Source organism: Otolemur garnettii, unplaced genomic scaffold (genome assembly GCF_000181295.1).
Source record: "Otolemur garnettii isolate 467f Iridium unplaced genomic scaffold, OtoGar3 scaffold00062, whole genome shotgun sequence".
NCBI lineage: Eukaryota > Metazoa > Chordata > Mammalia > Primates > Galagidae > Otolemur > Otolemur garnettii.
In genome coordinates, this window is record NW_003852457.1 from 2,522,681 (window position 1) to 2,545,073 (window position 22,393).

General features: G+C 49.5%; 1 protein-coding gene across 1 annotated transcript in view; it reads left to right on the forward strand.

The window, feature by feature from the left end:
* COL22A1 (collagen type XXII alpha 1 chain) overlaps nt 1–22,393 on the forward strand; it is a 249,321-nt gene that overhangs the window by 53,985 nt on the left and 172,943 nt on the right. The window contains exons 7-11 of the mRNA XM_023514966.1: nt 772–852; nt 1,926–2,042; nt 5,727–5,771; nt 6,532–6,594; nt 11,491–11,529. Coding sequence (XP_023370734.1) covers nt 772–852; nt 1,926–2,042; nt 5,727–5,771; nt 6,532–6,594; nt 11,491–11,529 — 345 coding nt within the window. The remainder of the gene's footprint in view (nt 1–771; nt 853–1,925; nt 2,043–5,726; nt 5,772–6,531; nt 6,595–11,490; nt 11,530–22,393) is intronic.

The following is a 22,393-nucleotide window of genomic DNA, read 5'->3' on the forward strand; positions in this document are numbered from 1 at the left end:
AGAGAGAAGGTGAGAGAGAGAGAGATGAGGGGGGAGAGAGAGAAGGTGAGAGAGAGAGAAGGTGAGAGAGAGAGAGATGAGGGGGGAGAGAGAGAGGGAGAGGGACAGACGTGTGCATGTCTCTCCTGGGTGTTTAACACCACAGCCCCTTTTAAGTGTTCATTTGTTTATATTTCAAGTTTTTAAGTGAAGGGCTATGACACTGAAGCGGGAGAGGCAAGTTTCATTTCAGAAGTGCAGGGAAGCCTGTGGATGCGCCTGGGTAGGTGGGAAGCAGGACTCGTGGCACTCGTGGCAGGCTGCAGGGACGTCACTGGGGGCTTTGCTGCCTGCAGTGCAGTGACATGGAGGGTGGTGCTGCCCGTGGCTTGGCAGTGCACAGGCCGCAGCACATTCAGAGCAGAAGGAAACCTGGACCTGAACATGTACACTTTAACCGGAGCTTGCTGGGGGCTCTCACATTAAAAGGGATAGCAGGTCGGCACCTGTGGCTCAAAGGAGTAGGGTCCCAGCCCCATATGCTGGAGGTGGTGGGTTCAAACCCAGCCCCTGCCAGAAACTGCAAAAAAAAAAAAAAAAAAAAAGGGATAGGGGATGCCAGGCTCTGTCTGAAGCCCAGATGTGGAGCCAGGGCAGGACTGGCCCGGCGTGGTTCTAGGAAGGTTCCCCAGCAGGCAGTACCCAGTACCTGAGCAGGGGCTGCTTCAGCCACAGAGGTTTTAGGTTCCAAAGTCCCTAAAACCCATTCCCTCTCCCCCTTGTCCTTTTCAGTTCGACCTACAGCGGATCGTGATCTACTGTGACTCGAGGCATGCAGAAGTGGAGACCTGCTGTGACATCCCCTCCGGGCCTGTGAGCAAAGATCCTTCCGCAGAGAGGCTGGGAGTGTGTGGGCTCCAGGGAGGGGCTGTCCAGGGCTTAGGAGCAGTGGTCAGGATCAGCAGGACCTCCACCATCAGGATGTTGATTCCAGTTCCTGGTCACACACAGTGTGATGGGGGGGTCAGCTCATGCAGGTCCCCCCAGAGGACGGCTGCAGTCTGGGCCATCATCATTGTGACACTGATGCTGGTGGCTGTGTGAGGAGACCCAGATCTGAGAAGTGGAGGCTGGGAGTGTGTCCCTGTGGAGGCACTGATGGCCGGGCACTCAGGAGGAGAAGGAACCCCTGGGCTGGCCAGAGAGGCAGGGAGGCTGGAACTCGGACAGCCATGAGACCAGCTTTGGCTCCTGTGACTCTCTGCAGAGTCTGTTCTTGGGACCTCCCTCTCCCCTCTCCAGGCCTGTCCTCTCAGGGCTCTGCCCAATCCTAGTTCCAAGGTTCACTTGAAAGATGAGGGCAGCAGTTGTGCTTGCCTTCCAAGGCTGCGTGTGGGGTTGAGTCCAGGCACAGCGCCCGGCTAGCCCAGCCCCAGGACACGGTGCATGCTCAGTCAGGGAGCCCTTCTCAAAACTGTCCCGGCACACAGGTATACAGCAGGTGCTGGGATTTGAAGTCAGATGGACCTGGCTGTGGAGACAGAGGTGGGAGGGAAGGAGGAAAGGGATGAACAAGGAAAAAGAGAAGGGGAGGGTGAGGAGAAAAGGAATTCTTGAACACCTACTACTGCAGTAGAGAGGTGGAATTTCTCCTGTTGTCTCAATAATAATGCAAATGCTTTTGTCCCCCCTGCTGGACACTGAGGCTCAAGTGTTCTCGCAGGCTTCTGAGTCAGCCCAGTGAGACTAGGCCAGCCAGGCCTCTCCCCCAAGTCTTGGGAGGGCCAGGGACCTGTGGTCAGCTGTGACCTCATCCCTCCCTCTGGCTCAGGCATCCTCACCTCCTGGTTCCCAGAAAGCTCCAGAGACTGCACCTTTCCCCCCACAACTGGGGAATGTTTGGTGGGTGAATAACCAGGTTCTGACCTACGGGGCTTTCCTTCCAGTGCCAGGTGACGGTGGTGACAGAGCCTCCACCTCCGCCCCAGCAGCCTCTCACCCCAAGCAGTGAGCAGCTTGGGTTTTTGAAGACCATCAACTGCTCCTGCCCAGCTGGAGAAAAGGTACCATCAGCAGGGCACACTCAGTGCTGGGTGGGGCAGGGGTGGGGGGAGGGCAGTATGGGAGTTTCCATCATGCACATGGTCTACACGTGGTCTGCACATGTAGGATGGCCCTGGGCCCTCAGTGACTTCCAGCTCAGAGCCCTGTGCTTTCCCGAAGTTAATAATAACATATTCCTGAAGTTTCTTGCTCTCCTTGTGACTTCTGCGCTCAAGTGCAACTAAAACAAAGTAGATTTGGTTTGAGAATAAAGCCCGGATGAAGGCAGTGAGTGAGTGAGGGGCACACCCTCCTTCCCTTCTTTCTATGGTTTAATTAGCTCTGTAAATATATGTGTGTGTGAAGCTGTGAGTAAAGTTGGGTGTATTTGTTCCTACATTTAAAAAGTCATGCCTTTCTGGGGAGGCCACCACCATCCAGTGGGCCAGATTCAGTGCCTGAGGCTCTGAGTTAATCTCGTTTTCTGTAGGAAAAAAAATTTCTTCTCCATTTGAGCCTAAAGAACATAACAATGAACACAAGGATGGCAGGCAGTTGCCATGTGCTGGAAAAGTCTCCATGAAGTCCACTGGGCTGACAGTCCAGGCCTGTGGTCTCCAGCATGAGGCATGACCCCTCCGTCTGCCCCCAGCTCTGTGACTGCGCTAGGGAGGAGGGAAAGCAGATGAAAAGATGACCTGGTGGTGGGAGTGACCAGAGGGGACGTTATTTAGGCCTTCTAGTGATGGTTTTCCTGACGCAGCCTGGCCTGGCGATGGGACTTGGGTCCTTCCTCCCTCCCACCCCTCCACTCTCCTTCACACCCTGCCTGCCTTGTTTCTGTTCAACCCCAAGATCCAGACCTGGGAGCAGGGAGCCCTGCAGGGGCCCTCAGTCGCCTGGTCGTCAGCGCCTGGCCAGCCGCTCCTTGCTGCAGGAGCAAACTGGAAGCCAGCTCAGCCATGCTGCCAGCTGAGGGCTGTCTCTGGGCAGCAGGCGACAGGCCCCAGTTAGGAAGGGGGCAAGGGGGAGCCAGGGCAGGTGTACACAGCGCCTGGCAGTGACTCCTCCTCCAGCCACCTCTTGGCAGGCCAAGGCCGCCCAGCCAGGCTATTGAGCTGGTTCTCACTTGTCCATGAAATAACAGAAGCAGCTTTCAAAACCCACATCCATTTGAATCCTCGTTTCAGGTTGAGAATCACAAATGAGAAGGGTAAGGGGTAAATGTCATGTGAGTTTTCCATCGCGAGCCCCACACACACATGGAGTGTGCTGGAGCACAGCCAAATCCAGCTCTGCCCGGTCCTGGAATTTTCCTCACAGGCCTGGATGTGTCCCACCTGAGGTTCCTGGGGCCAAGCTGGCCACCACTTGCCTTCCAACCCCGTGGCTCTCCAGTGACCTAGGTGGGGCTCAGGCACCCTCTCTTCTGTTGCTACCCAGCTGACCCATGCTGGACCGGCTGCCCTCCTAGATGAGTCCTACTCCACTTCCCTCACCAGCGTCCAGGCCAGGCCAGAATGTCTTCTGGTGCCTCAGAGAGGTCAGGACTATCCTGCCTCCTGGCGTTTGCCTGTGCAGTGCCCCCCTTCACCTGCCCGAGGCCTGCTCTTCTTTAAGACACCCCCAGGGATCCTGCTCTGAAAGCCATTGCCTGTGTGATTCCTCTTCCTCCTTGCCCCCCCTCCCTCCCTCTCTCCTTCCCTCCTTTCTTTCCTTCCTTCACTCACTGCCCATCCCTTCAATAACTGTATTCAGCACCTGCTGTTTCCAAGACGTTCTCTCCCCCTTTCCCTCCTGTGCTTCCACCTACTACGACAATTACCACATTGGGGTGAACATGTCCCATTGGCCTCATGTCCACAGAAACTCCAGTTCCAGATGGTAGAGACTGAATCATCGCATGTTTGCCACAGGGCGGGCCGTTAAATAACTAAATAATGGCTGAATTGGTGGAGAGTCGATCAGGATGAAGTGATGGACGGACGGGCACATGGTGGTGCGGGGGGGGGAGATGGGAGACAAAGGAATGTACCCTTTCTTCCTATTGACAGGACAAGGGTCAAAGGTTATCAGGCACCTTACACATCCTCAGCCTCGTGCCCAGGGTGGCATCGTGTAATGACCCAGTCCTTTCTTCACCGAGTCATTCTTTATTTCTGACTGTGGACATTAAACACTCACTGTTCACTGTGCATTGAGGGTTTGTCCCTCGAGAATCCTACAGTCTTCCCTCTGGTCAGGGAGCCAGGAGCTCCCAGGTCCTGCTTAGCCCTGGGGAGGCCTCATCACCCTGCTGGAGAACGTCCCGGGCACACTGGTGTGGAGGTGGCCCGCCTCCGTCTTTCCCCGGGAGGCCACACCGAAGGTCTTCACACCTCAGGCAGGTGCGGCCTCTGCCTTCTCCATCTTCATTTCTACAGAAAATGCAACCCGGGGGTCTAGAAGCCCCAGAGTTCTTTCCTACGAGGCAGAGCTCTGACCACAGGCAGACTTAGTTTCCAGTGGTTTTAATCTTTTGTCCAGTTACAGAACATTATGATTATTTGGCTAGGTCAGCCTGATGCATCTTGGGTCCACACTTACATCTCTATAACCAAGCATCCCAGTGGGCCTGGACCACGTGCATGGCAGTGACATGGGCAGCATGGCAGGTCAAATGCACAGGCACAGATATTATCCTCATTTGCATGTGCAAATGACCTCTGTGAATTCATTTACAAATCCGTGCTCCTGAAGTAGCGAGTGTGCAGCTGTGGGGAGAGTGAAGTGGCCAGCAGTGAGCGTGTCCGTGGGAGAGCAGGGAGAAGTGGCATTTACGCCTTTAAAGTTACGCGAATCTCACTGCCGTTCTTTCCAGTATGGCAGTATTACGTGTACCCACAACTCACAGGTCACGTTTTAAAATTCAGTAACAAGATCTTTGCACATTTTAAAACCTTAACAAGGTTTAGATTTTGAGATGGTTTGTAGACATGGCTCGTCTTGTGGTTTAGCGAGCAGTAATTACATGAACCCACAGTAAGCAACAATTCTCTTTTTAATTGAAGTTATGGTGTAGTCTGGTAAAAGTAGTCCATGGTTACCATTTTGTTTTTTTCATAGTTTTGTTTGTTTTAGATATTGACAAGTTTTAATTGTATTTTGGGGACACAAAATGATGCTGTAATATATATGTGTGTACACCGTGGGATGATGGAATCAAGCTAGTGGACATACCTGTCACCTCAGACCCTTGTCACTTACTCCTGCATCTAACTGTGACATGTACCCTTTGATGTTCTGGATCAGCGGGTCCCTGGCTCACACCACATTTGTCCCCCATGGCACCCTGAACTCTGCAGCCCCTGGTTAAAGCACGAACTCTGCAGCCCCTGGTTAAAGCACTCTGCCCTCCACTTTTGTGTATTCAACTTCTCTAGTTACATAAGCGAGAACTTGTGGTGCTGTCGTTGTTCTGAGTGGGAACTCGTGGCGCTGTCATCGTTGTTCTGAGCTGCGGTTTGCTAGCTTCTTCCTCTATCCGCTGGCAGCAGTATCTGGAGGCTGTCCAGGCTCCTGGGGATGCCCACGGCCACTTCCCTGTGTGGCTCTCTGGGCAGCCCTAGGCCAGCTCCTGAGCACATGGCGGGTCAGCACCCAGTGACGAGCGCAGGAGGAGTCAAGCTAGAGCCTCACTTGTTTTTTTCACTTTCTTCTTTTAGGGTGAAAAGGGCTTGCATGGCCCCGTGGGACTCCCTGGTCCAAAGGTCAGTACTGGCAGGCAGCATCCCGCTAGTCCTACTCCTTGCTAACTATGTAGGACAAAGTGTGGTGTGTGGGACTTGCGTCCCTCTCGCCTTAGCTCTTGCTGAGGTGGAAGGGTAAGAGCAAGTGGCACCAAGTCTGAAACCCGTGAGATACAGAAAAATCTAGACATAGAGGGAAAACTGGGCGGGAGCAATAAAAAAAGTAACCGATTAAAAATGAACAACAAATTTCAAAAAAAAGAAAAGAAGAATAAATCAAACCAAGGGCTCTGTTGGGAGGGTCCCCTGTGCTCCTGGACTGACTTGTTATAGAAACTGAATGCCCAGGTGACCCTGGTTGACACCTGGCAGTTGTCAAAGCACCCTATGTCCCCAACCTTGTGTGCCCTCAGGATGGCATGCCTATCTTACGGGGGGAAGCCTGAGTCCCAGAGAGATTGATGTGCTCTGGTTCAGTGGCAGAGCTGGCGTGTGAACCTGGGCTTCTGATTCCTGGGCTATCGGGTCAGTGTCTGGGACAGTCCTAAGGAGGAGCGTACAGTGCTTTCATGGCCTTGCTTTCTCAAGATGCCCTGAGTTCCTGGAATTGTGACACAGGGGGATGACTTAGGTGCTTCCTCCTCTCCGGGGTGGGACATGTGGCCTCATGATGCAGTTGACAACAGTGGGCACTGAAGCCAGAGTGGCCCCAGGCAACTGTGTGGGCCTGGGCTCTGCAGGAGGACCTAACCCAGTGTTGTCTCTGGTCTCAACCCCTCAGGGAGACACAGGAGCCACTGGGCCTGTTGGTGCCCCTGGACCCAAGGGCGAGAAAGGTGACGTGGTGAGTAGTGCCCTGCTTCCCTGTGTGTCTGCACTGTATGACTGGTGTGGGGCCCCCAGGACCGCTGGTGTGACTGCACCATATGACTGGTGTGGGGCCCCCAGGACCACTGGTGTGACTGCACCGTATGACTGGTGTGGGGCCCCCAGGACCGCTGGTGTGACTGCACCGCGTGACTGGTGTGGGGCCCCCAGGACCGCTGGTGTGTCTGCACCGCATGACTGGTGTGGGGCACCCAGGACCGCTGGGAGTGCAAATCATCCAGTGTGGGCTGAAGACATGGAGGGCCAGGTGATGTGCCCCTGCCTCCCTCACGAGGAGGCCAGGCTCCTCTGTGGTGTGGTGGCCTGCTAGACATGGTCTTATTGTTTCTCAGAACTCTGGGCTTCCAAATCGGCACGTTCACAGGCTGCAGGCTCCACCTCTGGCATGACATACTGTGAGTGTGGGGTCCTGAGCAGCCTCACCCCAGCTCAACAGGGGGTGCAGCCTCTTTGCGGAAGCCCAGAGGTTGTGGCTTCTGCCCGGCAGGGCTGCCACACCAGAGGAAAGCAGGAGATAAATAATCCTGAAGAGCAAAGAACTCTGAATTTCTCCCCAGTGGCACTGACTTTGAAACAGAATGTAGGGAAGTAGGAGCGGAAGGCTTCTTTAGAGACAAAGGGGTTTGGAGTGGTAAGAAATGAAGATGAGACTGTCAGCTCTGCAAAGTGACAAGCAGAACTGTAGGCTAGTTGGTTAGCTAGCGCACAGAGAGAACAAGGACAGAGAACAGCTAAGGAGAACCCTCTTGGCTCCAGAAAACAAAACAAAGCCTCAGAGACTGGCTACAACAGCTACCCGTGCAAAGGGGACCTAATTTAGCTGGAGCAGGGGCTGTCATAAGGCATTGTAGAAACAATAAAGTGATTAGATGGAGGTTGGTGGAGTCCAAGGGATGGATTTAATATCAGCAGAGTCAAAGGACTTAACAGAATGAGGAAAAGAGACTGTCAGTGATGCCCTGCTGAAACCCTGGTCACCCTGGGTGACTGCACCCCAGGCCAGGTCCTCCGAAGACTGGCGTTCAAGATGTGACTGGGGGAGGGACAGTGTTACTAAAATGATCTAGCTGAGGCAAGGAGCAAGTAAGCCAGAAAACAACACAAACAATTCCTGGAATGGGAAGTGTCAATATCCAGAGTTGCTACAATATATTACCTAAAATGTCCAGTTTTCAACAAAAATTGCGACTTGCAAGAAAACAGGAAAATGCCACATACACAGGGAAAGAAAGCAGCCACAGAAGTTGCCTGTGAGAAGCCATCTACGTTGGATTTAACAGACAAGACTTTCAAAGTAATCCTTATAATTATGTTCAATGAACCGAAGGAAACTATTCTTAAAGAAGTAAAGGAAGGCATGATGATCATATCACATCACATATATAATATCAGGAAAGGGGTAAACATTAAAAAGAACAAATAGCTATTCTGGACTTTAAACTTATAATAACTGAACATTTTAAAAAATATCACTAGAGCAGCTCAACAGAAGATTTGGACGGATGGAGAAAATAACCAGCATTCTTGATGATGTATCAATAGAGATTATGCAACTGAAGAGCAGGGGACGTAATAATGAAGAAAAATGAGCCACTTGGAGAAATATAGGACATCACGGATTCCACCAATATGCACCTACCGGGAGGTACAGAAGAGGAGGAAAGGGCCCGAAAATATTCACAAAAATAATGGCTGAAGACATCTCAGGTTTGATGAAAAGCAGTAAACTGCACTGCTCAGAGAACTTCAATGAAGATGAACACAGAGAGATCCACAGGTAAGGGTGTCATCGTAAAGGTGCTGAGAGACAGAGAGAGAGAAATTGGGAGCAGCCAGAGAAGAAAGGACCCGTCATGGACCAGGAAGCCCTGGGAAGGCTAACAGCTGACTTTTCACCAGGAATATGTATAGTTGAGGCCAGGGCCGGGTGCCATGGCTCACACTTAAAATCCTAGCACTGTGGGAGGCTGAGGCAGGAGAATTGCTTGAGGCCAGGAGTTCAAGTCTAGTCTGAGCAAGAGCATGACCCCATCTCTATAAAAGAAAGAAAAATTAGCCAGGTGTGGTTGTGCACAGCTATAGTCCCAGCTACTCGGGAGGCTGAGGCAGGAGGATCACTTGAGCTCAGGAGCTGGAGGTTGCTGTAAGCCATGATCACACCCATGCTCTCCATCCCAAGTGACAGAGTGAAACCTGTCTCAAAACAACATAAAGAAAGAAAGAAAGAAGGAATGAAGAAAGGAAGGAAGGAGGGAGTGAGGGTGTGAAGGAAGGAAGGGACAGTGGGACAGCAGTTCAAAGTAGTAGTTATGACAACATGCTGTGGGTGTTCAGCAATTCTGTAGGCAACATCTATTACAAGAGCAGCACTAAACAGGGGAGGTGTGTGTTTCTATATCTCGCTGCAAGTGAGTTTTTATAAATCTGGAGTAGGTTTTGGTAAGATATGCGTGGTAAACCCTAAAGCAACCTCTAAGAAAATAACTCAAAGTATATCGTGAATAAAACCATTCAAGTAATAAAATGTTACATTGGAAAGTCTTCACTGAACCTAAAAGAGACCGTGAAAGGAGAAATGAGGGAACAAAATGAGAGGGGAGGGATGGAGGAAGCAAATAGTAAAATAGAAATAGAATTGCATCAGTATAACACGTGTTTATTAATGTATTAAATCAACGAAGAAGCAGAGGTTTTTAGACAGGATATTAAAATAAAATCCAGCTATATCCTGTCTGTGGAAGATGCACTTTAGCTTCAAAGATACAAATAGGTTCAAAGTAAGAGGATGGAAAAACAAATGTTGTGAAAATAGAAAACAAAAAACTGAAACGGTTATGCTAATATCAGACAAAATGGACTTCAAAATACAGGAAAATAGAAATAAAGAGGGACATTTTATGATGAGAAAAGGATGAGTCCTCCAACAATATATAACAGTTCTGGGATTGTGGGATCAAATGGAAGGTTAACGTTTAGGTCTTTGAGGGTTTTCCGTACTTCCTTCCGTAGAGGCTGTACTAGTTTGCAGTCCCACCAGCCGTGCAAGTGTTCCCTTCTCTCCACATCCATGCCAGCATCTGCAGTTTTGAGATTTTGTAACATGGGCTATTCTTACTGGGGTTAAGTGATATCTCAGGGTGGTTTTGATTGGCATTTCTCTGATGGTCAGGGATGACGAGCATTTTTAAGGAAAGAAATTATTTCACTATGAGGACATTAGTACTGGAATGTTCACTGCAGCTCAACTCACAATCACTAAGACATGGAATTAACCCAAGTGCCCATCAACCCACAAGTGGATTAATAAACCATGGCATATGGGCACCATGGAATACTATTCAGCCATAAAAAGATGGAGACTTTACATCTTTTGTATTTACTTGGATGGAGTTGAAACACATTCTTCTTAGTAAAGTATCACAAGAATGGAAAAGCAGGGCCGCGCCTGTGGCTCAAGGAGTAGGGCATCGGCCCCATATGCTGGAGGAGGTGGGTTCAAACCCAGCCCCAGCCAAAAACTTCCAAAAAAAAAAAAAAGAATGGAAAAGCAAGTATCTAATGCATGCAATACTAATATGAAGCTAACAGATAAGCAACTACTCTCCTACACGACAGAAAAACACAATTCAAGTGGGGGCAAGGGACGAGGAGGGGGAGCAGGAGGGGAGGCGGGCGGGAGGGCACACAGAGGGCACAATGGAAGGGTTTATGGCACACCCCGGGTAAGGGCTCAACCACAGCTTGACCTAAGAAATGCAAACAATGGGACATAGGGATTTACACTCTCATATCAATCTGAAATTTAAAAACAGCTCTGAACACAAAAATAGTATGTGTGTGTGTGTAGAAAACGGTGATATACACACCTAACAGAGCCCCACAATACTTGAAGCAAAAACTCACATACTTGAAAGAAGAAATTAACAACTCCATAACAATGGTGAGAGGTGTCAACCCCTCATTTTCAATAATGTATAGAGACAACTAAAAATGTAGCTACATTGGACCCTCATAGATGGCTGGTGTAGAATGGTGCAGCTGCTTTGGAAAACAATCTTACAGTCCTCAGAAGGTTAAGCACGGAGGTACCACGTGACCCAGCAATTCATTTTCCCTTCTTAAGTATGTACTCAAAATGCAAACAGGTGCTACCACAAAAACTCACACAAATGCTCATAGCAACATTATTCATAATAGCCAAAGTAGGAGCAAACCAAATGTCCCTCATCTGAAAAATAGATCCATGGACATGTTATATCCATATGATGTCATACTGCTTTGCAATTAAACGAGCTCCTGAATCGTGGTACAACATTCGTGAACCTAGAAAAGACTTCACTAAGGGACACGAGGCAGCCGTGGAAGGCCACGTATTCTCATGTCTGTTCAGATAAAGTATTCAGAATAGATTTAGAGAGAGTAAAAAACACATTCACCTTCCTGGGGCTGGGAAATGGGGTCACTGCTAACAGGCATGGGTTCTTTTTGAAGCAGCGAAAACATTCTAAAGTTGATTGTGGTGATTGTTGCACAAGTCTGTACCTTAAAAAATCACTGAATTGTACATTTTAGCATTTAAATTATGCATTAAATGAGTTATATCTTAATAAAACTGTTATAGAAATAAAGAATTGTACCTATAATATTGAGCTGCTGGAGAAATTAAGTGCAGTGATTCTCATGGGATTCACACTCAGTAAATGCTGGCCATCATCGCTTTTGGGGGGACCAGGCAGAGCTGATGAGAAAGGGTCTGGTCCTTCCAGATCCCAGGGTGGTGTCACCCCCGCCCCCCGGGGGATGTCATGCCCACGCCCGTGGTGAATGTGGCCTTCTGTTTTCCTTTCTCTAGGGCAGAGGACCTTTCATCCAAGGAGAAAAGGGAGAAAAGGTAAGCATCTCCCTCTTGTCATATTCTTCCAAGGAAACAGGATGAGGAGGCCAGGTGTGCAGGAGGCTCTGCGGGAAACTGGGTGGGTGAGAAGAGGGTTCTCAGCTGAGAGCCTGGCCTGGCAGTGTCCTCCCCACTCAGGTGCGTGAAGCCTGGGCAGTCTCAGCAGGGCGGGGGAAGGTGGAGACAGGACGTGGGGTTTGGAGAATCGAGAAGTAGGACACACGTCCTGGGGGATTCAGGAAATACTCTATTGGAGAAATTGATATTTCAGCTGCACCCAGAAAATGGAAGATTTGGCCAGGCCTCCCAGGCAGAGCAGAGAGCACGAGGGTCCCCAGCTGAGACTGTCACACCTCCCTCACCTTCACAGAATATGCTGGTGCTCCCCAGAACCTGGGGCATATGAGACTGCTGCTGAAGGGGAAATCCCTGTTAAGACATTAGCCTGTAAGGAGAAAAAAAAAGCATGGAGCCACTAAAATGCCATTTTCTGCTCACATCAGTCATTAAAAACAAATGCACCAACGAAAACCTGCCATGTTCCTGGAGAGGGGGCACAGGCTTCATAGAGCACGTCAAGGTGTTGATGATGTCACTAGAGTCAGGCACTTGAAAACTCAGAGAGTCGTGCTATGGACCCTGGAGGGGAATTCATTGCCCCGAGGGGTCACAGCAGCCCTTGCATAGGGCTGATTATGTAACGAGGTGCCACTCCACTGGGTTACGGTGGAAACGCGTTCACAGGGCTGTGTGTGCCCTTCGTGCCTGGACTTACTCTGTAGAGATCAAGGATGCTCACAGGCACGTACCCACGTGCAGGTGTTTATAAGTGAAAATGTATTGATGTGCAGTGGGCAGAGGGTGAAACAGGTTAGGGTACAGCTAATTAATGTAGTAGCATTCGGTGATGCAAAATAACATTTGGGAGAGTAATTAATGACCTACAAAGTTCAGACAGTATTTTGTTAGTTTTTAAAACACATTGCAGATTTCACATTCAATATGACACTAATGTGCAGGTGGAGAGACAGATGGACAAAGACGGACCCCTCTTCTTAGCCACTGGGTATCTGTGGGCCACAACAATATCCAGTGGTGTTTATTTTTTTCCTTTCTGGTGTCTCCTTGAGCCCCACCTGTCTCCCCAATGGCACAGTGCAGCCATCAGCGCCTCCTGGGTCTGTTGGGGGTGAGAGGATGTCGGTGATGCCTGTGACAGCCCCTTGCTCAGTCCCTGGCACACAGTGGATGCATGTTGAAAATCTGTCCCCTTGCATTTATTCCTTTTCTTTTTCTGGTAGAAGGCATTACTAAAATCCTTTAAAAAGTGACATATTTGTTTCTTCAGTAGCTTGTGTTCAAGTTCCCAGTATGTGGGTGAGTGTGCTGTCATCTCAGAGCCCTCCAGCAGGGGACGCTGCTGCTTCTACTGTTGCTTTTGAGACAGGTGGCACCATTGATAGCATCCCCCACTCCTTACTCAGGGAGGGGGCACAGCTTAGAGTAACTCAGCCTTGTCCATAGGGTGTGCTGGGGACAGTGGTCACATGGGCAAAGTGCCCGAGGGTCTCCTGGGATGTGTGGTGTTGTGCCTCTGGTGTGGCAGATAAAAAATGAAACTCAAAAAACAGGGGACATTTGACTTCCTCATCCAGATCTCGAAAATTATCCCAAGCGAAATTTATGTGAAGAGAAAAACAAAAACAGAAGCAAAATGACCCTGTGTGGGTTCTGTTCATTACCAATATTCCTAATAACTACAGCCCAGCCACAACAAAAATAGAAACGACCTAATGGGAGCTGGTATGAATCACATCAACCAGACAGACAGAAATGGAGATTAAAAAGACCCTCTAATATGCAGCTTTGCATGCCGTGGGATACAGATGAAAAAGTAGAACAGAAATCTGTATCGCTTACATAGAGAGAGATGTGTGTGCCTTGAGAACCAGCAGGTGTTCACGTGGTGGGATCTGGGCATTTTATATGTCATGATAATTGCTCTGAATGGTGCTAGAATATTATAATAACTGTGAACATTTAACCAAAGACTAGATTTGAAATGAAAATCTTTAAAAATATAATATATTCACAATTTTTTATTTAGGAAATACAAAAGCAGGATGATTTTGGAGGGCCATGCGCTGCCTTGCACCATGGGGTTTGTGGGATGCCGATTGGAGGGGTTGACACATGGGCCCAATGCAGGATACGGCAGTGGCTGCAGCTTTGGGAACCTGGTGTCCCCCTGCCCTGCCATGTAACCTAGGAAGTCATTACAATTCTCAGTGCCTCAGTTTCCTCACCTGCACATAAAATATACTAGTAACAATGGTGGTGCACTCTGGAAAGGGCGATGGGAGGGATTCAGGAGCTTATGCCCAGGAAGAACTGAGCAGGACTCCTGCAACCCCAGAAAGCGCCAGCGAGGGGCAGGTCTGAGCCTTGCCCAGGAAGAACTGAGCAGGGTGCCTGCAACCCCAGAAAGCGCCAGCGAGGGGCAGGTCTGAGCCTTGCCCAGGAAGAACTGAGCAGGGCGCCTGCAACCCCAGAAAGCGCCAGCGAGGGGCAGGTCTGAGCCTTGCCCAGGAAGAACTGAGCAGGGCGCCTGCAACCCCAGAAAGCGCCGGCGAGGGGCAGGTCTGAGCCTTGCCGACCACTGGATTCTCTGAGCTTGATGATCTGTTGCTCAGGCGTGTTGTCCGAGTTGGTCCAAACAGAGCAGACAGTGTGTCCACTTTGAAGGCTGGAGACTGGGGCTCTTTTGCCCCTGGGTCTGAGGCTATGAGGTTGAGAACTGGGATATTCCTACAGCCATTTTTCTGCCATGAAAGGAGCCAGTTTGAGGAGGTTGGTGACTGAGTCCAGGCCCTTTTTAGCTAGTATCTGCCATGCTGAGATCCACAAGGTGACGAGATGCCTGCCAAGGGGTTTGCTTTCATAATGAACAGGAGCTGTTATAAATATTATAGTTAGAATTGGTTTGGATGTGGACAGTGGCCCTTTAGGGAGAGACTGGCCTCGACAAGGGCCTGGAGGTGGGCCTTGAAGTGACCCAGTCTCCCTAGAGTCTGGAGGGACACAGGGATAAGGGGTTGACAGGCCTGAATCAAGCCTGGATCACACCTTACAGGTAGTCGGGGGCACTGGAGACCCACCAGGAATGAAATCGGGAGAGAGTGTCCCATTGCAGCCGCTCTTGGGTCAGCAGCTGGGTACTCAGCATTTGGTAGAGGAGGAGGAAGCAATACCACCACTCCAAAGTCCTTTCTCAAGCATGTTCACAGAAATCCCCTCGGCAGTAAATAACACTCACATGGATTTTCTGCTCAGATTTTGCAGTGTGGTGCACTAGGGGAAAAAAAAAAATCAGCAAGTGAATATAAGGAACTCAGCTAAATTTTGGTGGGTTTGTTGACTCAGCAGCAGATAGGATTTGGGTCACAGAAACATCAGTTCATTGACTTTTATGGCTTTCCTCAGTTTTTACTGGCACGGTTAGCCTGAGAGGGGATGGCGTGGTGGGAGAGATGAGTCTTTGAGACAGATGGGGAGTCAAGGCTGTTCCAGCTCCCTGGGACGTGAACTTCTCAGAGCTGTGACTGTGATTCTGTTGGGGATCCCAGGGCCACGTAAAGCCTGGCCTGAGGGGGGAAATTAAGGAAAGTTGTTAGAAAGATAAGTTCCTCGCAGTCACCTGGGGTGGCTCAGTTTCTGGGTCTCAGCAAACTAGGGTTCTGGATGCATTTATTCCTACCCGGGCCCTTGAGGAGCCTGCTGCTTCCTTGTTCCCTGATGATTTTAAACTGGACAAAGTAGGCTCCTCCATGTTGCTGTGGGGCACAGCGGCCCGTGGAGCAGTCAGCCCTCGGTTCGCCTGCAGATACCTTCCTTGGCTTTAAACCATGCAGGTGCACGTGAATTTGTATCTGCCCTTAAATTGCTTATCCTGCCGTGCTGTCAGTGTGTTTGGAACACACATCCTACCTGACATGACATGGCCCCAAATGACCCTCCCCCAGTATTTGTCTCCTGCCAAATCTGGGTTTGTCTTTCCCAGGACACTCAGTTGTTCCTATGTCCCTGCCACGGTTCTTCCCCCATATTCATTATCCCCCTCTGATTGTTGAAATCCTTGGGATGCTTCTGAGCTAGAGACCTTCACAGTGTCAAGCACTGAGCCCGGCATTCCATGGACACTGCCTCCTTCATTCCTCCCTGTAGTCGTGGGTGGAAGGCATCCTTACCCCCATTTCACCAACAAGGCAAGGAGACTCAGAGGGACCCGCACACTGATGTGATCCAGTGCCTCCCTGTAGTCGTGGGTGGAAGGCATCCTTACCCCCATTTCACCAACAAGGCAAGGAGACTCAGAGGGACCCGCACACTGATGTGATCCAGTGCCTTAAAGACAGCTGCAGGAAGAGCCACAGTCATTTATAATAAGCTCTGGCATGTTTAAAATCTTAACAGGTACGTGTTGAGAAGTAGCTATGGGGAACCAGGTAGGGGCAGAGAGATGGGGGTGCAATTACTCAGCCTCTACCCCTGAGAAGACAGAACTAGGGAGAAGAGTGATATTCCTGCTCAGCCTTGCTTCCGATTGGATGGGGACCTTGTGGGTGACAGGTCTGCCCTCACAATGACATCTCTCTGCCCTCAACATGGCAAACACTGCTTTGCACTGTTCACATTGTAGAAGAATGGGTCCTTTTGACCTGTGCCAGGTTCTTTCTTTGATGTCATCCAAAGGTAGGTTTTCCTTGAAACTGTGGGATAAGACTCCTTGGAGGTAGAATTGGATTGCACAGGTGGGTGGGAAAGGACAACAAAGCCATGTGGCATATAGATTGTCTTTCCAGGGACTTCCTTATAGTGGAGTGGCCAGGAGAGAAAGGTTCCACAGACCACAAGACACTTCAACTTATTAGGGGTGCTGTGATTTGAATGTTTGTATCACCCAAAATTTATATGTAGAAATCCTAACCTCCAAGGTGGTGGTCTTAGGAGGCCCGTCTTTGGGGAGGTAATTGGATCATGAGAGTGGGGCCCTTATGAGTAGGATTGGTGCCCTTCTAAAGGAAACCCCCGAGAACTCATTTGTTCTCACTGCTCTGTGAGGTTACAGTGAAAATACAGCTATCTATGAACCGAAAGTGGGTCCTCCCCAGACACCAAATCTTCTGGAACCTTGATCTTGGTCTTTCTAACCTCTAGAACTGTGAGAAATATTTTCTCTAGTTTACACACTACCCGCTATTTATAGTATTTCAATAGAGCAGCATGAAAGGGTGCCTGGTACAAGTGAAGTGCGTGGCACAGGAAGAGCTAACATGCATACTATTAATTTGCCTATTTTTTTCAAATTCCAATTAAAAGCTTAACTCATTGCTTTTATTTGGTAATCAGAAGGACATGCAAGTACTTATGTGTTACTAGATGCTAGAGGAAAATTATCCATGGAAGGACTGTCAGACTGATCTGTGCAGTAAACATTTACAGTAAACTCATCTTCAGAGTAGTTTCGTATACTCTGTTCTATACGACATCCGTATGATTTAATTTTGCCTCTGGGGCTATGATGTTATGGGATTTGCTTAGGTTATTTTAACACAAAGCAGCAGAACAGTCTTCCTTAGACTGGATGGCTATCCTTTAATTTTTTTAAAATTCCCCCTGAAAGTGTAGGATGGGGATGTTAGCAATAGCAGCCATGAAGGATTCATTGGACAACAGTGATGATTTTATGTGGAATAGTACAGTGACTTTATCTGAAAAGAAAGTGCTGTACAGTGAGGAGAACTGTGGCCTCAGCCTTTTATTAACTCTGAATGTTTCACACTATTTGGTTTATGAGCTCAGCCTTCTACAGTCCCTTAAGAGTGCCGAGCCATGCCCAAGGGCACAGCACTGGTGGGTATGTGGAGCGGAGGCTGAGTCAGTCTGCACAGGACACAGAGGGGGATCCACTGTGTTGGCCAAGGCCACATCCCTGTCCCTCCCTGAGTGTGATGCTCGTATCTGGAAATTCTTAACCCTGAAACACCACAGCCCTTATAGGAACCAGTTTATTTTAGCACCTTGCAGCCAGAATATATAAATAATACTTTTATATTTATATGTGTAAAACTTCTAGGACATATTGATGCCATTTGCCTTGAACTCTGGGTCACTTCCTATTTGTTCACAACTGACTTACTCAGCACCCCCATCTCCTATTCTTAGCCTGTGCATTAATGGGCATTATTCATGGTTATCGAGTAGGATAACTGTGGTTGAGTGTCTTCTATTTTTACAATAATTAAAGGGTTTGGGAGAAAGATTAGTTTGCTTCTGTGCCCTCAAATAGCCTTGTAGGTTAGGGGCAAAATGCTGAGAGAATAGAGGTGCCACAGGCCCTGTCCATGGTTCTGAAGGACGAGGTGAAGCTTCGCGTTCACGGGACCTCACACCCCAGGCAGAAGGAGAGGAAAGCCGGAACCTTTCTTTCAGCTCTGTCTGACCCTTGAGTGCTTTCCAAGTTTCATGGACCAGGCACAAGACCACGGCTTCACAGAGCAGGGTGAGACTGTTTATAGGAAGGGCAGGTGTTGGATTCCTGGTCCAGGAGTGCAGGGGAAGATGTCCACAGCCCCTGGACACAGGCCGGCTGGGTTGAGGCCTTGGCTGGGTGACTTAGCAGCTGTGTGACAGTGGGTCAGCTACTTAGCCCCTGTGACCCTTGTTTTCCTCCTCTCTAAATTGGCAACTACAATAGTAGCACTTGCCTCAGAGGGTTGCTGCAAGGATTAAATGAACTAATGAAAATAAATGACGTGTATTTGTCAAAAGTGCTCATAAATGCTAAGTATAATTACCATTACACCAGCAGGGAGAGTTCAGTTTTTTGATATGCCAAATGACGTCTTCCGTGTCTTGGCATTAATGAGGTCTCATCCCCAGAGGCAGCCAGCAGCTGGGAGATGTCAGCGCCCTCCGCCTCCCCAGGCACACTTCCACAACTCCCCAGGACTCAGGAAGCCTGGAGAGTGCTGCTACAGAGGACGACCCGTGTGGGACAGCATTCAAGTCCTTTCCTTTCTTCAAGTCTTTGTAAATAATTCACGTAGCATTTAAGAAAAATAATAGCACCTACTGTTTACAACTATTTGCTGTCTGCTAGGATTTATGCACATGCTATTTAGTTTAATTTTCAAAGGGGGTATCATTATCCTTGTTTTACAGGCTATTAGTTATGGGATAGGCACAGGCAACTGACCTCTCTATGTGGCTGAAACAGGACTGGAGCTCACTTGCAACTGTCTTGATGAGAAGTGCTTCCCAGACTGAGCCCACATCTGAGCCCCCAGGAAGACCTGCTGCACCAGCCTGCTGGGTCTCACTCCCAGGCTAATCCCGCAGGTCTAAGTTGGGTCAGGGGAGGTTGTCTTACTAATAAGACCCTGGGTGGCACCAGTGATGCTGGTCTAGGAACTCACTTTGAGGACCACAGCCCAGAGTGTCCCTGAGTCTCTGCCTGAAGAGCCACCGAGTCTATCTCCTGCCACACGGATGAAGCATTCAGTCCCATAACCCTCTCGCAAAGGGGCAACATAAATGAACAAGCCCCCGAATTTAATTGTTAGAGCAAAAGAGCAAGAGAAATATTTGTTTTCTCATTTCTCTGTGTCTTGGCAATAAGGTAACAGCAAGATCCCTGGGGCTGTAGGAGCTGCTGAGTGGTGTGGGTGGATAATTCCATGAGGTGGCTGCCCTGCTGGGGCCTCCAGATGGGATCATGGAGGCAGAGAGAGTCGGGGGGCACTGAGGGAAAGAGGTTCAGAGACTAGACTTGGAAGCGAGCCCCAACTTTGAGTCACACACAAGTGCAGGCAGGAATGGGGAGGAGGCCGCTCTGTGAGCCTTGGTTGTCTTCTGCAGTGTGTTTCATGTGTGTTATCTGCTGAGATCCTGTTAGAACCCAACTGCTGGTTTTATTTTTATAGGTGAAAAATGGAGGCTGAGATACTTTACCCAGAATAATAGTCCCTGCTGTTCGTTTAGAATTTGCCAGTATGCAAAGCACTTCCCCCAGTGTTGCCTCAAGGCACCCTAGCAGTGGGCCAGAGGTGGGCAGGTGCGGGAGCTGAGGCCCAGGAGGGGACAAATGTCCGCTCAGCTAACATGTCAGGGGCCACATGCCAACCAGACTTTCTCCCTCATCTCTCTCTTTCTTTTTCTCTCCCCCTTCCTTCCCTTTTGTTTTCCCTTTTTTCTTCTCTACCTTATTGTGAATCGTGAGCTACACACATCCCCTCTCAATGCTTTCCTGTGCCCCACCTTACCAATTAGGGGGTGACCTCTGGTCTTTGCCCGGGTCTTGTACTGACCCATCCCATGGCTGAGTCTGCGTAGTTAGCAGTAGAGACAATAGGAGAACTAGCAGTTAAATAATATTTTATAGTCTACAAGTGACGTCTGCATGTATTTCTCACCCAGAAGGCTTGTGAACCTCTATTTTATAAATGATGGAACTGAGCTCAAAGAGTTTAAGTGATTTTCCCAGTGGGGTGTGTATGGGCAGCTTTGGGCTATAACTTTCTCTTTGCAAAGCTGCTGTGAGCAGCTGATGGGGAGTCTAACTGGAGAATTGTAGAAGATGTGTCCCAGGGGCCATAGTGTTGTTTGTAACGTTAAGAGGAGGTGATGCTGATCTCATGAGGTGCCTGGATCTCATGACTTGGGGGTGGGCATTTCTCCAAATGTGTCTATTTGCATTCCAACTTGGTTATCTTAACCATATAAAAGAAGACTGAAAAAGAGATGTTACAGTCTGACTCACAAAATATTCACCTCTGTGGCAGTCTCTAGTTGGGTTCTCTGACTACAGGGCAGAGGTCAGCCCCATCCCCTGATAAAGTGGAGGTGGTTGGTTCTATGACTTCAGCCATCCGAGCTGCTATGGCCAGGCACCTACGTTCTTGGGAGGCACAATTCTGAAGCTAGGCTGCCGGTCCTACTTATGATGAAAGGGAGACTCGGAGAATGTCACTAACTTGGCCAAAGTCATCAGCATCTAGCAAGTGAGGCCATTTGAAGCTGTGTCTTGTGGCTCCAGGGCCATTACTTCCCCAGCACACTCTGCTGCTCACTTTTCTTCTGGGGCTTATGAGACTAATCTTAAAGCCCAAGAATCTTCTAGTGTCTTCTTTATAGGCCTACAGGGCTCCGAGAATAATTGACGTGTTGGGGGCACCTGTGAGGCCCTGTGCCATGACAGGCACTGCAAATATGGAGGTGACTAAGGCTGGCCCCCCTCTCACAGAGGTCCCATTGTGCGGATGAGGGGAATTCACACCGACACCTGCTGGGCATTTATTGGAAAAAAAAAACAAAAAACAAAAAACAAAGAGGCTAGAAGCGTGAATATGTGTGGAAAGAGGCATAGATTCCAGAACCTTCCAAGTGCTCTCTGGTTATGTTTCTGCCTGACCCCGTCCCTGTTGGAGGGTCCTCAGAGCAGCAGTGCCCCAGTGCCCCTGCCTTCTTCCCTCAGCCCGTCCCTCCCATGTCAGCCATAAGATTTCCTGAGTTGCAGGAGTCAGAGGACAGATGGGCCATTCAGGGGCCCACCTCTACCTAGAGTGGGTGACCACACTTCAGCAAGTTGCCTGATAGGCCTGATTCCGGTGGGAGGCAGTGTCTAGATGGGACAGCCCTCAGAGGACGTCCCTCTTATTCTGTAACATTCCCCCATTTTGGAAAATCTTGAATTTAGCCTTAGGGTTGAAGGGACATGACACTAAAGAGCCTGGTGTCCCTGCCATCAGGTCATGCAGAGGCCATTTGCCTGATCAGTGCAGGAGAGGATGGGGGATGGAACTGTGGAGATAGGCAGGAGATGTGGCCTGTTCCTCACCACCAGTCTCCCTGCTCTAGGCAGAGCATCTGTGTCCTGGGAGGCTGTCAAAGGAGTGTTCCTTCCCAGTGCCCCAGGGAAGCAGGGCTGGCTGAGGCCCCAAGGAGCAGGGGCATGGCCTCTGGAGAGCATGAAGCAGGCTGGACACTCAGTCATTAACTGCCCCAGCCTGCCTCCTTCTGGGAGGCTGTGAGAAAGTCACCCTTGCATCCTGTGCTGGGATGTAGAGCAGGGGTGACAACACCGGGCTCCCAGATGGCCTGGCATATGGTGAACAGACCTGTGTGCAGCCGCTGCTAATTGTGGTGAAGACGTTCAGAGGCACACTCTGGGCCCACACCTATCTCTTGCACACACAAGATCCCTTTTCACTGATGTGTAAGCAGAACCTAAGAAGCCACTTGCCATGGCTGCTGACCTCTAAGAGGGGTGATTGTGACAGTTCAACCCCCAAAGCTCGTTACTGACCCCACTCACCCAGGAAATGGAGCTTGTTACTGACCCCACTCGTCCAGGAAATGGCTGGCCACAGAAAACCTTCCCCATCCAGTCCTTTCTCATGCGAAACATCCCCAAACTACTCACCTGCTCCCTTGGATTCAGCCAAGGATGGCCAAGTATACCTGAATTAGAATGTCCCCCTGCCAAAAATCCCACCTAAATAATAGCTCTTGCTAACCTGAGACTGTCTCAGTGTTTGTTCTTTTTTCTCTATAAATAAAATTGACTTTGAAACACTTGAACCTCCTGCTGAAATGAAAGCAAGGGTAACCCGGTCCCCACCACAAGTTTAAGAACAAACAGCTTTTATTCATGTTGTCTTGGATCCAGTTCTGTCCTAGAAGAGGCTGTGAGAGGCAGAGCCTCTGCTCCCTGCCTCTGCTCCGCACCTCTGCTCCCCACCTCTGCTCTGCACCTCTGCTCCCCGCCTCTGCTCCACACCTCTGCTCCCCGCCTCTGCTC